This window comes from Tachypleus tridentatus, chromosome 6 (assembly GCF_004210375.1).
Source record: "Tachypleus tridentatus isolate NWPU-2018 chromosome 6, ASM421037v1, whole genome shotgun sequence".
NCBI classification, from domain to species: domain Eukaryota; kingdom Metazoa; phylum Arthropoda; class Merostomata; order Xiphosura; family Limulidae; genus Tachypleus; species Tachypleus tridentatus.
In genome coordinates this window covers 20250992-20264506 of record NC_134830.1, presented here as the reverse complement: position 1 = coordinate 20264506, position 13515 = coordinate 20250992, and the positions used below count along the sequence as shown (strand labels likewise).

Below are 13515 nucleotides of genomic sequence, written 5' to 3'. Positions count from 1 at the left end.
CTGAAAGCTGTAAAGTCCCATGCCTGTGAACCCGAGCCCTTAATATTTTATGTACTTAACGATGCGTCTAATTGTATTGTAATATTTGTTAACTCAGAAGAAAAATAGAGTTATTTTATATCGTTTTTATTAACATCCCAAAATATATCGGGCAGCTTCTTTTTAACAGTTACGTTTCAGAGATTTGTTTTTTGATACTGATTGAATAATACATCCTAAAACTGCTTATTCTTGTAACAATATTAATATTTTTTGTTCCGTTGATATCAGTTTGTTTTCTGTGAACTTTATGTAAACAACTAAGAAAGGAAGCGAACGGTCGTGACTTTGATATGTTTTGCCTCAATCTCTGTTCATATTTGCACCAAGAACTATGCTTATTTTCTTACATTGTAAATTCTTCTTCCCATAAGACCAAGTGGATCTTGATTCACACCAATTACGTATTTGTTCATCAGAATTATTTTGAATTGTGGTGCAAGAGCTCTCAGGTCATTTGACATCAGAAGGGGAGCTGCAAAAATTGCCCACAACGCCATCTGGGCTTTCGCTTGGTGAAAACTCAGTCCAAAGTTGCCGATGATCAGCTGAAAAATAATGAAGTATCGTTTTGTTAAAAACTGAATTACGTAATATTTTCATATACATAGCATGTTTTACGCTATAAATTTAACTACAACATATAAACCAAGTCAAGCAATGTTAATTTTTTTAAAAAATGACTTCAGTATGGTAGTAATCGGCCAATCTAGGGATATAACATAAAAATGAATCCCACTGAGTATAATCAAATCTAATAAGAGATGTATTTTAACACTATAGTTTCAAAAGTGCTGAGTGCCTGTAAAGAATTATGAATCCAATATCAACGTTAAATAAATAAATATACATCAGGAAGGTGGTTTAATATTATCGGATCAATATTTACCAATGATGTTAAGTTTTTGTGTTCTGACATTACACGCACTTTATTAGGACGGTATATTAAATTATTTCTATCAATTATTGATTTAAAGTGTAATCTTGATTTAATTAGAAAGTATTGTTTTTGGAAAATGTTTATGTTCTGACCAATTGCATATTTTACTGTGTTACTAATTGTAGAAACGCAGTTAAAGCTACTATATTTATGGATACTGCTTTGATATATCGAAAGCAACAACATTCAGAACCAAGGTCAAGGTACTTCAACTGAAATACTTGAACTAAATATACTACAAAGGCAGATAATGAATCTGCAAACATAAACGTTTTAATATTGTAGATCTTATGGTCACAAATTATAAGTCAAGAAACCTTTATACGTCATGCATCGCAGTTATAAACAATCCCAAATTATATAAAACGTATATATATTAAGCATTATAAGGTCGAATTGCACTTTAAACATGTCGTTTGGACGTGAGACGAAGTGTAGTTTTCCTCTTGACGCCCCTCGATAGTCCAGCTAAAATCAGGGGTTCAATTCCCTTCGTTGAGCTCAGCAGATAGCGCTATATGGCTTTTCGTAAGAAAACACACACACACACTTTTTGATGACGAGAAACCCACTTGGAATCAAAATGTATTTCGGAGTTTGGAAACTTTCTTTGTTAACCTGAAGATGACCTAGGAAGGTCGAAATGTTGTTCTCTGTTTATCAATAAAAGTGTTAACACCCATACCAGTCGTTCTGAGAAGTGTAGTTCTTTCACCAGCACGTTTGATACAAATTTGAATGAAATAATATAAGTGACGACTGTATCAGAAAAATACCACTTGAACGTATGAACAATTAATTTTGTTCTACAGCAGATTATCGGATTTAACAGAAACTTATTTTTGGAAACCCATCACTCGAATAATTCGAGAACGTTGTTTTATTTCTACTAAATACAACGAAAATATGTTCAATCTACAAATTCCAAAAAAAAAAAAGTATTTAACATATTGTGTGCTATGAAGCTTTCTAATCTTAGGCATGTCCATAAAACATATTTTAAAACGGCTTTTAATTTACAGGTCTCCGAAACGCCTTTCGAGCAATTCTAAGAAATTATGTTGACACATTTTCTTTACGTGCAGCAAACTTTCTTACTCTTCTGATGAATATCCTGTGTAAAACAGGATATGTAGTTTTACATTTACTTTCAATATCGCCAGGTGGTTAAGGCACGCGACTCGTAATTCGAGGGTCGCGGGTTCAAATCCCCGTCACATCAAACATGCTCGTACTTTCAGGCGTGGATGTGTTATAATGTTATGGTCAATCCCATTATTCGTTGGTAAATTAGTTGGCAGTGGGTGGCGATGACTAGCTGCCTTTCCTCTAGTCTTACACTACTAAATTAGGGATGGCTAACGCAGATAACCCTCGGGTAACTTTTAATGTGAAAATTCGTGTTGGTATAAGAAATTTAAATATATATTTTTATTATGTTTGTTTGTTTTGGAATTTCGCACAAAGCTACTCGATAATTTAGCAGTGGGAAGGCAGCTAGTCATCACCACCCACCGCCAACTCTTTGGCTACTCTTTTATCAACGAAAAGTGGGATTGACCGTCACATTATAACGCCCCAACGGCTGGGAGGGCGAGCATGTTTGGCGCGAACCCGCGAATTACGAGTCGCGCGCCTTACGCGCTTGGCCATGCCGGGCCTTTCTATTATGAAACAACTGTTTTCATACCATGTCTGGATCATTCCACCTTCCTGGACCAGTTGCTGGTATCAGGTCGTCTTGGTTTGCTGCGTAATAATCAATGATCGAGAGCACACTATTCCAAGAATCAGCGATGTCATCAAAGTTTCTCCAGAGGTTACAGTTTTCACCAATTAGCTTGTAATTTGGCTAAAACACACAAAAAGTTGCATTGAATTTAATAAATACTATAAATTTTTCTGTCAGCTTTATTAGTGACTAAAAAAGGGAAGTTCTTTATTAAACAAAAATAGTTTAAATATAAATTAATGTAATGAATATCATTCTACACATCATTTGGGAGAAAAAGTGATGGAAAGACGTTATATTATATTATATTACATCATTCAGGTACCTCATGCGTCAATATTTTATGAGACTTTACAAATCAATAAAGGTATTCAGTTTCAACGTCTCCTAATGATACCTGCAGAATAGTGTTTGTTTTTTGGAATTTCGCGCAAAGCTACACGAGGTGTATCTGCGCGAACTGTCCCTAATTTAGCAGTGTAACACTAGAGAGAAGGCAGCTTGTCATCACCACCCACCGCCAACTCTTGGGCCACTCTTACCAACGAATAGTGGGATCGACCGTCATATTATAACGTCCTCACGGCTGAAAGAACAAGCATATTTGTTGTAACGTGGATTCGAACCCGCGACCCTCAGATTACAGGTCGAGCGCCCTAACCACCTGTCCTTTCTGGGCCCAATGACGAATCAGTAAATAAATAAAGAATACTTGATTTATCTATATCTGTTTTCAGCGCGTTTAAATGAGATTTTGTAGAAATAAGAATAATCATTACACTTTATTTGTCGTTCAGCAGAAAGCTACATCATGGGCTATCTCTGCCGAGCCAACAGGGGAACATTGTTACATAAATATGATACAAAGTTGAGTAACCTGTTCACTTTCTATCTTTAATGTGTGTGTGGAATGAGTTGAACCAAACAACAGCCTGGCATGGCTCGGTGGTGAGAGTGCTCGACTCGTAATCTGAGGGTCGCGAGTTCGAATCCACGTCGCACCAAACATGCTCGTCTTTTGAGCCGTGGGGACGTCATAATGTGACAGTCAATCCCACTATTCGTTGGTAAAAGAGTAGTCCAAGAGTTGGCGGTGGGTAGTGATGATTAACTGCCTTTCCTCTGCTAAATTAGGGACGGCTAGCGCAGATAGCCGTCGTGTAGCTTTGCGTGAAATTCAAAACAAACCAAACCAATGAGTCCTATTAACTCTGAACTTTCAGCAATGGCAAAGTTCTATTGTTCTGTTAGGCTCGTGCAGTCTTTAAGTTATTGAATTCTTGTACCAAAGTGTATTTCAGTCTATTATTTTTCTCAAGTGTCCACTTCTGTATTGACAGTAAAATCTACTATTTACATTTAGTTCTAAACCATTTGACATTGAAGTTATTTTCTTAATTATACTTGAATTTATACTCATTGTGGTATTAAACAACAATTCAACAACTTTCGTGTTCATTTTCTAACTAGTCTCTGTGCTTCCGTTACGTTATTTTATTCGTTACTTTCATTAAAGCTATGTAAAGAAAGTTATGAAATTTCATTAGCTTCCCTTATAGTTTCTAAAATGGAAAATTACGACGATATTAAAATAAAAATAGTTGTATTGGTACCTTCATTCCCTCAACTCGTTGATAATCTGGCCAACTGCACGAGAACACGATAGACCTTCCAGAAGAGTTCAGGGCCTTGGTCATTTGAGGGTAGACTGAAGTAGGAAATAAATACCACAATCCGTAATTTATCGGATTAACTTTTTCTCTCTTTCTATGTGTATGTACATAGATATGTTTGTTTATGTGTGTATTTATTAATTACGAAAGTCAGCATACACTAACATGTTTTCACTGTATATCAGTTTTCTGTCAATCTATTTATAACTTACTGTTATCCATGTCCTTGGGATCAGCGTAACAACCATCTAGTTTCAACATATCAACATTCCAATCAGCGAACGTTTGAGCATCAATCTCGAAATGGCCAGCACTTCCTGGATAGCCTGCACAAGTTTTACTACCACAGTCCTGGTAGATTCCCAATTTCAAACCTTTAGAATGAACCTGTAAAAAATATTGGGATCTCAAGCAGTTCTATTAGGCTTACGTTAGAAAATATTTTGCAAATATATTTAATAGAACGACTATTTCAGAAGTGTATTTGAAATAAAATTACTAAGGCTATATACCGATGTAAAGCTACTAAGGTTATATACTGATGTAAAGTTACTAATATCTGATGTTGAACTTCTGATACGAGGAAAGAAAATCAGACAGCAACAACATTTACAACTTAACGTGAGTAGAATATTTTGTGGCGTCGTATAGATTTGAACCAAAACTGCCCAGAGCTCTGTTATGAAGTCAACCACCTCTTTCCAGCAAAAAGTATTATTACTGTTGAATCAATACAATGACTTATGAACATTATGACTTATCCAAGATAAAAATATAACATGTTCATGAATTTTTATAAAACCCAGTTTTTGAGTCAATGAGACCAGATTTGGGGTATTGGGTGAGCTGCAGAGGGGTGTCACGATTTTGAATACGCAAGTTGAAATAAAAATGTATTCCAATAAAGGGATCAATATGTTAAATCTCAAAAGGCCGTAACTTTCTGCCGAAGGAACACGCCTCTCAACAGTATTCAGACTTGAATATGGGGAGTTTAGGGGATTGTGTTGCTCGTGCAAGAATACTAGAATTTTTCACATTCAGGCACATAGCACACTTAGTCATTTCGTGAGTTATGTTGGGCCTTGTTCGATCACCTCCGTGGAAAGAGGTTGCAGAAATCACAGAGAAAACGGCTTTATAGAGCTGACGATCCAGATATTATATTACTTAGCATTTGAAGCCACAACCGTGCTTTGTGTGTTTAGATGGGGATATGTTTTACGTTCTCACAATCTGAAACTTTTAATACATATTCGGTCACGCTGACGGGTAACTTAGCTTCCGGATATCTTAATGGAATGGTCCATAAAATCTGAAAGTATACAGAGTTGCTATTTAATATAAGTAGAGAATGTTGGTCTGGTCTGCCCAGCTCAGTTTCGTGTGTTTATTATTGAATTTCCAATCGCAACATTTCGCTATCAGAGACTAAATAGACCTTATGTGTGTGTGTAAGCTTTAATAAAACAACTCCTGAAAAGAATGATCATTTTCGTCAACGTAAAAAGTCAGGTATTGTATAATAATATTAGGAAAGTCAGTTTGATATTAATACTTATGTCCAGAAGTATCCCATACAACTCTATTATGCATTATATAACATAGTATAAAGAAGTTTAAGGAATAGTCAGCACTTCATGGTTCGTAATTTCAATTTCCTCGGTGGTACACCGGAAAGCCTTTTGGATGTACAACCATAAAATCAGGGGTTCGATTCCCCTCGGTGGACACAGCATATAGCCCGATGTGGCCTTGCTATAAGAAACACACACTCGTAATTTTAAAGATTATTATTATATTGTAATAATTGTAGTTTGTGGTTATAAATTATTTAGTTATGTATATTAACTGAAAAATCTTAATTACTGCTTTCAGTTCTGAATCAAAGAGATAAGCAACGTGTATGATAGCGTTTAAAGATTAGCATGTTAATACAGCAATATTACAGTTTCTGGGAGATCATACAACAATGTTACAGTGGAAGGCTTTCCTTTGTTTTGTTTTTCACTTTAAAATGTACGGTGTTTGTAATCAGGCACAAAGCTACACAATGGTCTATCTGTGCTCTGCCCACCACGGGTATCGAAACCCGAATCTGCAGACATACTGTTGTACTACTGGAGGGCTACTGTAATTATAATCTCACTTACAATGTTAATGAACGAAATTGTTAATTAAGCTTTGACAAAAAGACCTTGCCGTTAAAGCAGATTGAAATCACAGACTTACAAATTGTGTGATTGACATATGTATGTGGATGTAATATCTAGCAGAATCTATATAAGTTCATGTCTATGTTTTGCATCGATATATTTGTTGACATATCGAATGGTCGTAAAGATCAGATTTCTTTATTTCCTCCGGTAATAAACGAGGAACATGGAAGAAGTTAAGTTGTAAAGCAGCATTCCTACTTTATTTGACCATTACAATACATGTGAAGAGCTACGTTCCCAAGTAGCTAAGATAATTCACGAGCGACAAACAATAAGAGACAAAGTTACACGTTGCTTTAGATCGAATCTTTAAACTTATGAAACAATCCTGGTATGAGAACTGTTATTCTACGTATACAAGTAAACAGGAAATTGAAAAATTGCGAAAATAATTCCCATTAATAAAAACAGCACGTCACATCCTCTGAGTTTCAAAAATCCGTTGTACGCAAAAGCCAAACTCATCCAGCTGATCTGCCATACTATCTGTTCTCAAAAATATAATATAGTGAAAGAAAAACTTATGTCAAAATGTATCTCAGGACGGCTGGTATGGGTACTAATACTTTTATCAATAAAGCAGAGAACAACGTTCTTGAAGAAAATAGTAAAAATAGTTCACAGTGGTGTAACATGAATGATCAAATAAAAAGTAGTTATAAATATTAGATCTAATTGGTCTAAGATAAAGATAAAAACACTGATTGGCTCATGTGTCATGCCGAAGCTGTTCTGCTCTAACTACCATTACTATTGTTACTGTTATCTTATCATTCGAATACCAGTTTAGCTCCTGCAATCGACTTAGAGAATATTTGTCTTCGATTCCGAACAGAAACTATCGTATCAAAGATAGTGATGAGTGTATATGCTTCAATTCTGTTTTTAAACACACTGATGGTGTATACATTGTCGCGAGAGGGAACAACGAAACTCAGTACTAACAAAGCATTTCTATATCACACTATGGATTCCTCATCATATAAAGATCTGGGAACAACGAAACTCAGTACTAACAAAGCACTTCTATATCACACTATGGATTCCTCATCATATAAAGATCTTGGAACAACGAAACTCAGTACTAACAAAGCATTTCTATATCACACTATGGATTCCTCATCATATAAAGATCTGGGAACAACGAAACTCAGTACTATCAAAGCATTTCTATATCACACTATGGATTACTCATCATATAAATATCTGTAATGAATATTTTCAGGCGACTATGAGAATGACGTCAGAATAGCCTTACCCAACACTTTTAAGCTCCACACACTAAATCGACTTTTATTTGATTTGTTGGCTGGAAGTAACGCATTCTACTTATTGCTATTTCTTTAGCATCTTTCTGGATCTTGCCAGTGCATCAACATGCTTCGTCGTCACTATAGAATAGAGCAGTTTCTTTGAAAACGCAACGCTGAATGAGTTAAACATACGAGTCCTGGAGAACTCAGGACTACATTAGCCATATCATCCAGTAACATGATCTTTGCCTCGGTCATATCTTTCTGGATTGTTTTATCACAATATATTCCAGCATTTGACCATGATAACTTCTCTAAATTCAGTGATATACTTTCGACCATACATTTATTCTTTAACTTTTTCAGTTCAGCCACTTGGGAACGAAACCCTTGGTGTGTAATGAAATAGAACAGCGTCATATACGTCTTCTGTACTTTATCGAGCTTTAATTATCATAAGCTCACCAGACTCAGACTGGCACAAGGAAAAATGTCTTTCTAACGCATAAAAACTAATACCTCACACTGTTCTTCATTAGGTGATGGCTTCCCTAGTGCTTTTCACGGTCATCGCAGACGTCACAACTGTATTTGTGAAGTGATTGTGACACCAGTCGATAAACTCCATAATGACTGTGTATTGACGCATTCATTGATGAGTATTGTTTTCTTCATCAACTGAATTCTCTTATTCCAATACGGGGGCCACACCTTTTAACCTAGAGAACTATGACCAAAACCATCCTCTGGACTTGCAGATTGGGTGTTAAAATGAGTTGTAAATTAAAATAATAAAATGCTTTAGAAAAAATTATTAGAATTTCTTTAACTCACTTACGTATTCGGCTAGGGCCTTAATACCGCTGGGAAAACGTTTTGGATCAGCAACCAACTGACCACTGGGATCTCTACTCTTAGCTGACCAACAGTCATCAATGTTAACGTATTCGTATCCTAACTCTTTAAACCCGTCGTGTACTAATCGGTCCGCCATATCTTTGTACAGTCGTTCACTGCAACAGACACATGCAATCAACTATGTTGTTATCAGAACACTGATGGTTTTAGATTTTGCAAACCCTTATTAAACGAATTAAATTTCAATAACAGCAAGATTTATTATTTTCTGGTAAACTCAAACTTCGTCGCAATATTTTGTAGTATTTTATCGTAAATCTAAATATAAAAAATAAAGAGTATCGCTGTTTGATTTTTAGTTATACAATAATAAATTATAATATTTGCTCATGATGACAATACATATATTAATGATAGTATATGCAGTACAATGTAACTTTTGGAGTAGTAATTACAGTACGTATAATTATATATTTAGGGTTATAATGCATTATTTACAACGCTTGTAACTGTTGCAATAACAATGTTAATATATGCACTGTCAAAATATCTAAAAAACTGTAGATATTTATATCTCGTACAGTAATTGTGTTATCGTTATCCATCACGGCTATCTTTTCACTTTTTTTTTTCTTCAGAAATGACTTTTAACAAGAAATATATGCGATTTGTTAATTATGTTCTAAAGCAAACAAATTTAACAATTTTTGTTTTCCAGTTTTAAACACTTTGAAAGGATCTCTTCGTTGTAATATATATGTATGTATATATACTTAATCTAAATGTAATACACTTGTTTTTCACAGCTTACATCTAGATGTATAACAATATCCTACCTGATGCAGTTTTGTGGATCGTGATCACAATCGATGTTACATAAAAATCGTTCCCATGACAACCACCCCATAGGAGGGGTCCGAGCCTGTCCATTGTTTAATGAATAAGCTGTTGATAGAAAGACCAGAACAAGACAAAGGGCCAACTTCATCTTGAACACTGTTTGTTTAAAGAAAGAAGAACAAAAGTTTTTTTTTAAACCAAACAAAAAAGTTTAAAATAAAAAATAAGTAATTTACTAACTGATTCTTTTGTTGTTCTACAGGTCAATGGATGACAGTTAATAATTATTATGAAAATTTATTTCCATACAAATTATAACAAACTGCTGGAAACAAGTGTTGGAACTTTCAACGTATCAATATAAACACTAACTAATTAACAGCTTGATTTTCATAGTCACAGACTGATAAATGTTGTAGTTAGACCCAATTTTATTGCTCGAGAAATATTTCTAGTAGAGCTGTTACACTAAACTTATAAAGCAGTATAAACATAGAGACAATTCGTGTTTTGAACGTGTATGATGGAAAGATATTTTTTAATATCGTCTTACCTTTACTTTCACATTCTGCTTACAACTGAGATAAAATGAAAAGAGTTGGTTTGGCTAGTCGTTATGAATGGATAAGCTCTTATTGGTTTGTTTTGGATTTCGCGCAAAGTTGCCTGAGGACTATCTGCGCTAACCGTCCCTAATTTTACAGTGTAAGACTAGAAGGAAGGCAGCTAGTGATCACACCCACCGCCAACTCTTGGGTTACTCTTTTACCAACGAATAGTGGGATTGGCTGTCACATTATAACAACCCCACTGCTAAAAGGCGAGCATGTTTGGTGTGACGTGGTTTCGAATCCGCGACCCTCAAGATTACGAGTCGAGTGCCTTAATTACCTGGCCACGCCGGGCCAAGCTTTCTTGAACACCCGAAAGAGTAATCTGTAAGATAAAAACGTGAGTTTTTGGGAGGCGTTTTCACTTGTTTGTTTGTTTGTTTTGAATTTCGCGCAAAGCTACTTGAGGGCTATCTGCGCTAGCCGTCCATAATTTAGCAGTGTAAGACTAGAGGGAAGGTAGCTAGTCATCGCCACTCACCGCCAACTCTTAGACTACTCTTTTACCAACGAATAGTGGGATTGACCGTCACATTATAACGCCTCCACGGCTGGGAGGGCGAGCATATTTGGTGCGACCGGGATTCGAACTCGCGACCCTCGGATTACGAGTCGAACGCCTTAACACGCTTGGCGCGTTTCCACTTTGAATTGGTGCTATAAAACATTAGGTATTATTGTTACTTACCTGAATATGGTAAAGTATTCAGTAACATATAAAACACATGTATATATACATATATATATATACACACACAAATACACAATGCAGTAAAGTAGTTTATTGGTTTTTATTTTAAAATTAAATAATTTTAATTATTTTAATTAAATTAATTTTAATTTTAATCAAATTATAATTTGATTCATTATATTCAGATAAAAAACTTGTTTGAAAAGTAATAAATTCTAACAGAAATAATGTATCTGTTAGGGACTCTTTATGACATAAATGTGACATGGCCTTGTAATTAGTGCGCCGAAATTTTAATCCGCATGTCCATAATTAAAGTATCATTATCACAAAGTTGCGATCGCCACTTTGAGACATTATAAAACTGGTGACTAAGTCCGATTGTTCGGTCAGTGAAATGTAGTCCAAGAACTTATGGTTAGTGCTGTTGATTAACTGCCTTCTCTCTAGTCTGTCAGCTCACAAATAAACACACACAAGGCAGATATTACTGGTGTAACTTTGCACGAATATTCTAGAAATGCGTATTTAAGTATGTAAATTTGCGGGAGACTATCTCCACTGATCTGCCAAATAAAAGTATCTAGTGTTGGTCATTTTTAAAATACAGAGTTATTCTTTTGTTTTTTTACGTAACCAACAAAAAATATAGAACATAATTTAAAAAACAACAACAAAAAGTGCAGTCTAAATTGCATTTTGTGTTTAAGATAAATTAAAGATTCACACTGGTGAAATATTTATAATGTTCCAAACTATTTTCTAGACTTTGAACATAGTTATTAAATTAAACAAGAGCTTAATTTCTAGTCGTTTGTTAATTAACTACTTACCGAGAGCTTTCTGTCGTTATATGAACTTAAATGACAGGTGAAGATTCTTGAACTGGAAAGAAACGCCAGTCAACTGACTATTAAACATAATATTTATGATAAACATTTTCAGTACAAAGTTCAACATACAGAACATGTTTGTTTCAAAGACACTTGAAGGTTTATTTGTAGGAACAGATAGAGACTAGCACTAAGTTATCAGGTTTGATGTTTCAACAGGTTAAAAAAACGCCTATTGACCTTTAGTAGGACTGGCCTTAATGATAGCATAAAGGTAAAGGTGAGATGTTGCTTGTTTCCATGGGCCGTGTTTAAAATTATAGAATTGATAAAAGTAGCGATAATCAACAGAAAAAACTGAGCTGAAAAATACTACAGCGCCACACTTGTTATTTATGTATAAAGGATACTGAAACGCGTTAAAACTTATAGTTGAAGTTAAGGGAATTGGTTTAAAATTTTATTATTTACTTAGTTCTGAAATGATGGTAAGTCTGTTTCTAAGCAATGGTAAATATAAGAATATAGCACCATGTTACAACATTTTTACTTTTTCTTGTTCCTGGGCAGAAAGTGTTATTTCCCAATTGCTTAAGCCTAAAGTAAATGGAAAAAAGACCTATTTTTCTCTTCAAACCTTGCTTTTGTGACCTGGGAGCGTATAACGAAAACATGATGGTAGACTATATTTTGGGGCTGATACATAAAAGTGATTTATATTACAGTCGCAAATCTCGAAAAACTACCCACTTCTAAACATTTTTGTATAACTTTAGTATAAATACATCTAAATCTTGATTCATATGTTGTTTTATTCAGACCTCATGTAAATGAAAATCTGCAAATTTGCCATTTTTACACAGAAAATAGGCTAATTTTTAAACTTCATTACCCAGGTCACAAAAGCAAAGTTTGAGGGGAATAATGGCCATTTCCTATACTTTTACAACATAAGCAATTAAGAAATAACGCATACTATCCAGGAACAAAATTTGTGTTGCGTAGTGTAGTTTTCAAAACAAAGTTATTTATATCTAGTTGTTTCAAGGTAAAAATGTCTGTTTTGATTTTGTACTAGAGTCACTGCAGTTTATTATCGTCAAATAGGAGAAACAAATGATCATCAGCTTCCTCTATGTTAGTATTTCAGCTGTCCATAAATATTTGTGAGAAGATTACAGATCGGTTTCATAGCTTGAGGTCTCCCACTGGTACAGCGCTAAGTCTACGGATTTACAACGCCAAAATCAGGGGTTTGATTCCCCTCGGTGAACTCAGCAGACAGCCCGAGGTGGCTTTACTATAAGAAAATAACACAAACACACTCATAACTTTGGTTGAAGCCTGTACAACTGGACTCCTCTACCCATGTCTTCATTGGGATTAGTAGACAAATGTACGGATTGAGCAGTAGGAGTTTCTCAATTAATGTTACTACTATGACAGATATTGTCCCTGTAATGCCATTACTAGTTCCTCACTTAGTGTTGTTACTACAACAAATATTATTCCTGCAATACGAATAACAATACTAGCTGCTCGGCTACCGTTGCGATTATATCATATATTATTTATGCAATGCAAATAGTATCTCTTAAGTCGGTATTGATACTGTAGCAAGTACGTATTATCGCTGCAGTGCCATTCAGGTCCTTGGTTAATATTGATTCTTCAGCAAATATATATGAGTAGTACTTAATACTAAATATCTTTGGTGGGTTTAAAAAACCAAGCAAAAACAAACGTAAACTGTAATTTTAAAAAATGTTCCTGTGGCTATAAGAAATTTTTTTCTCTCCTGGGACAAGTAGTTTGTTTGTTTCAGG

At 34.9% G+C, this 13515-nt stretch overlaps 1 protein-coding gene across 2 annotated transcripts in view; it reads right to left on the bottom strand.

Annotated features, from left to right (window-relative positions):
* LOC143252056 (alpha-N-acetylgalactosaminidase-like) overlaps nt 1-13515 on the bottom strand; it is a 58413-nt gene that overhangs the window by 1398 nt on the left and 43500 nt on the right. For both annotated transcript variants that reach the window (XM_076503640.1, XM_076503641.1), the window contains exons 2-8: nt 11690-11741; nt 9551-9710; nt 8695-8869; nt 4597-4771; nt 4325-4419; nt 2670-2831; nt 390-587 (exon numbers count right to left, since the gene is read on the bottom strand). In XM_076503640.1, coding sequence (XP_076359755.1) covers nt 390-587; nt 2670-2831; nt 4325-4419; nt 4597-4771; nt 8695-8869; nt 9551-9702 — 957 coding nt within the window. In that variant the 5' untranslated portion in view covers nt 9703-9710; nt 11690-11741. The remainder of the gene's footprint in view (nt 1-389; nt 588-2669; nt 2832-4324; nt 4420-4596; nt 4772-8694; nt 8870-9550; nt 9711-11689; nt 11742-13515) is intronic.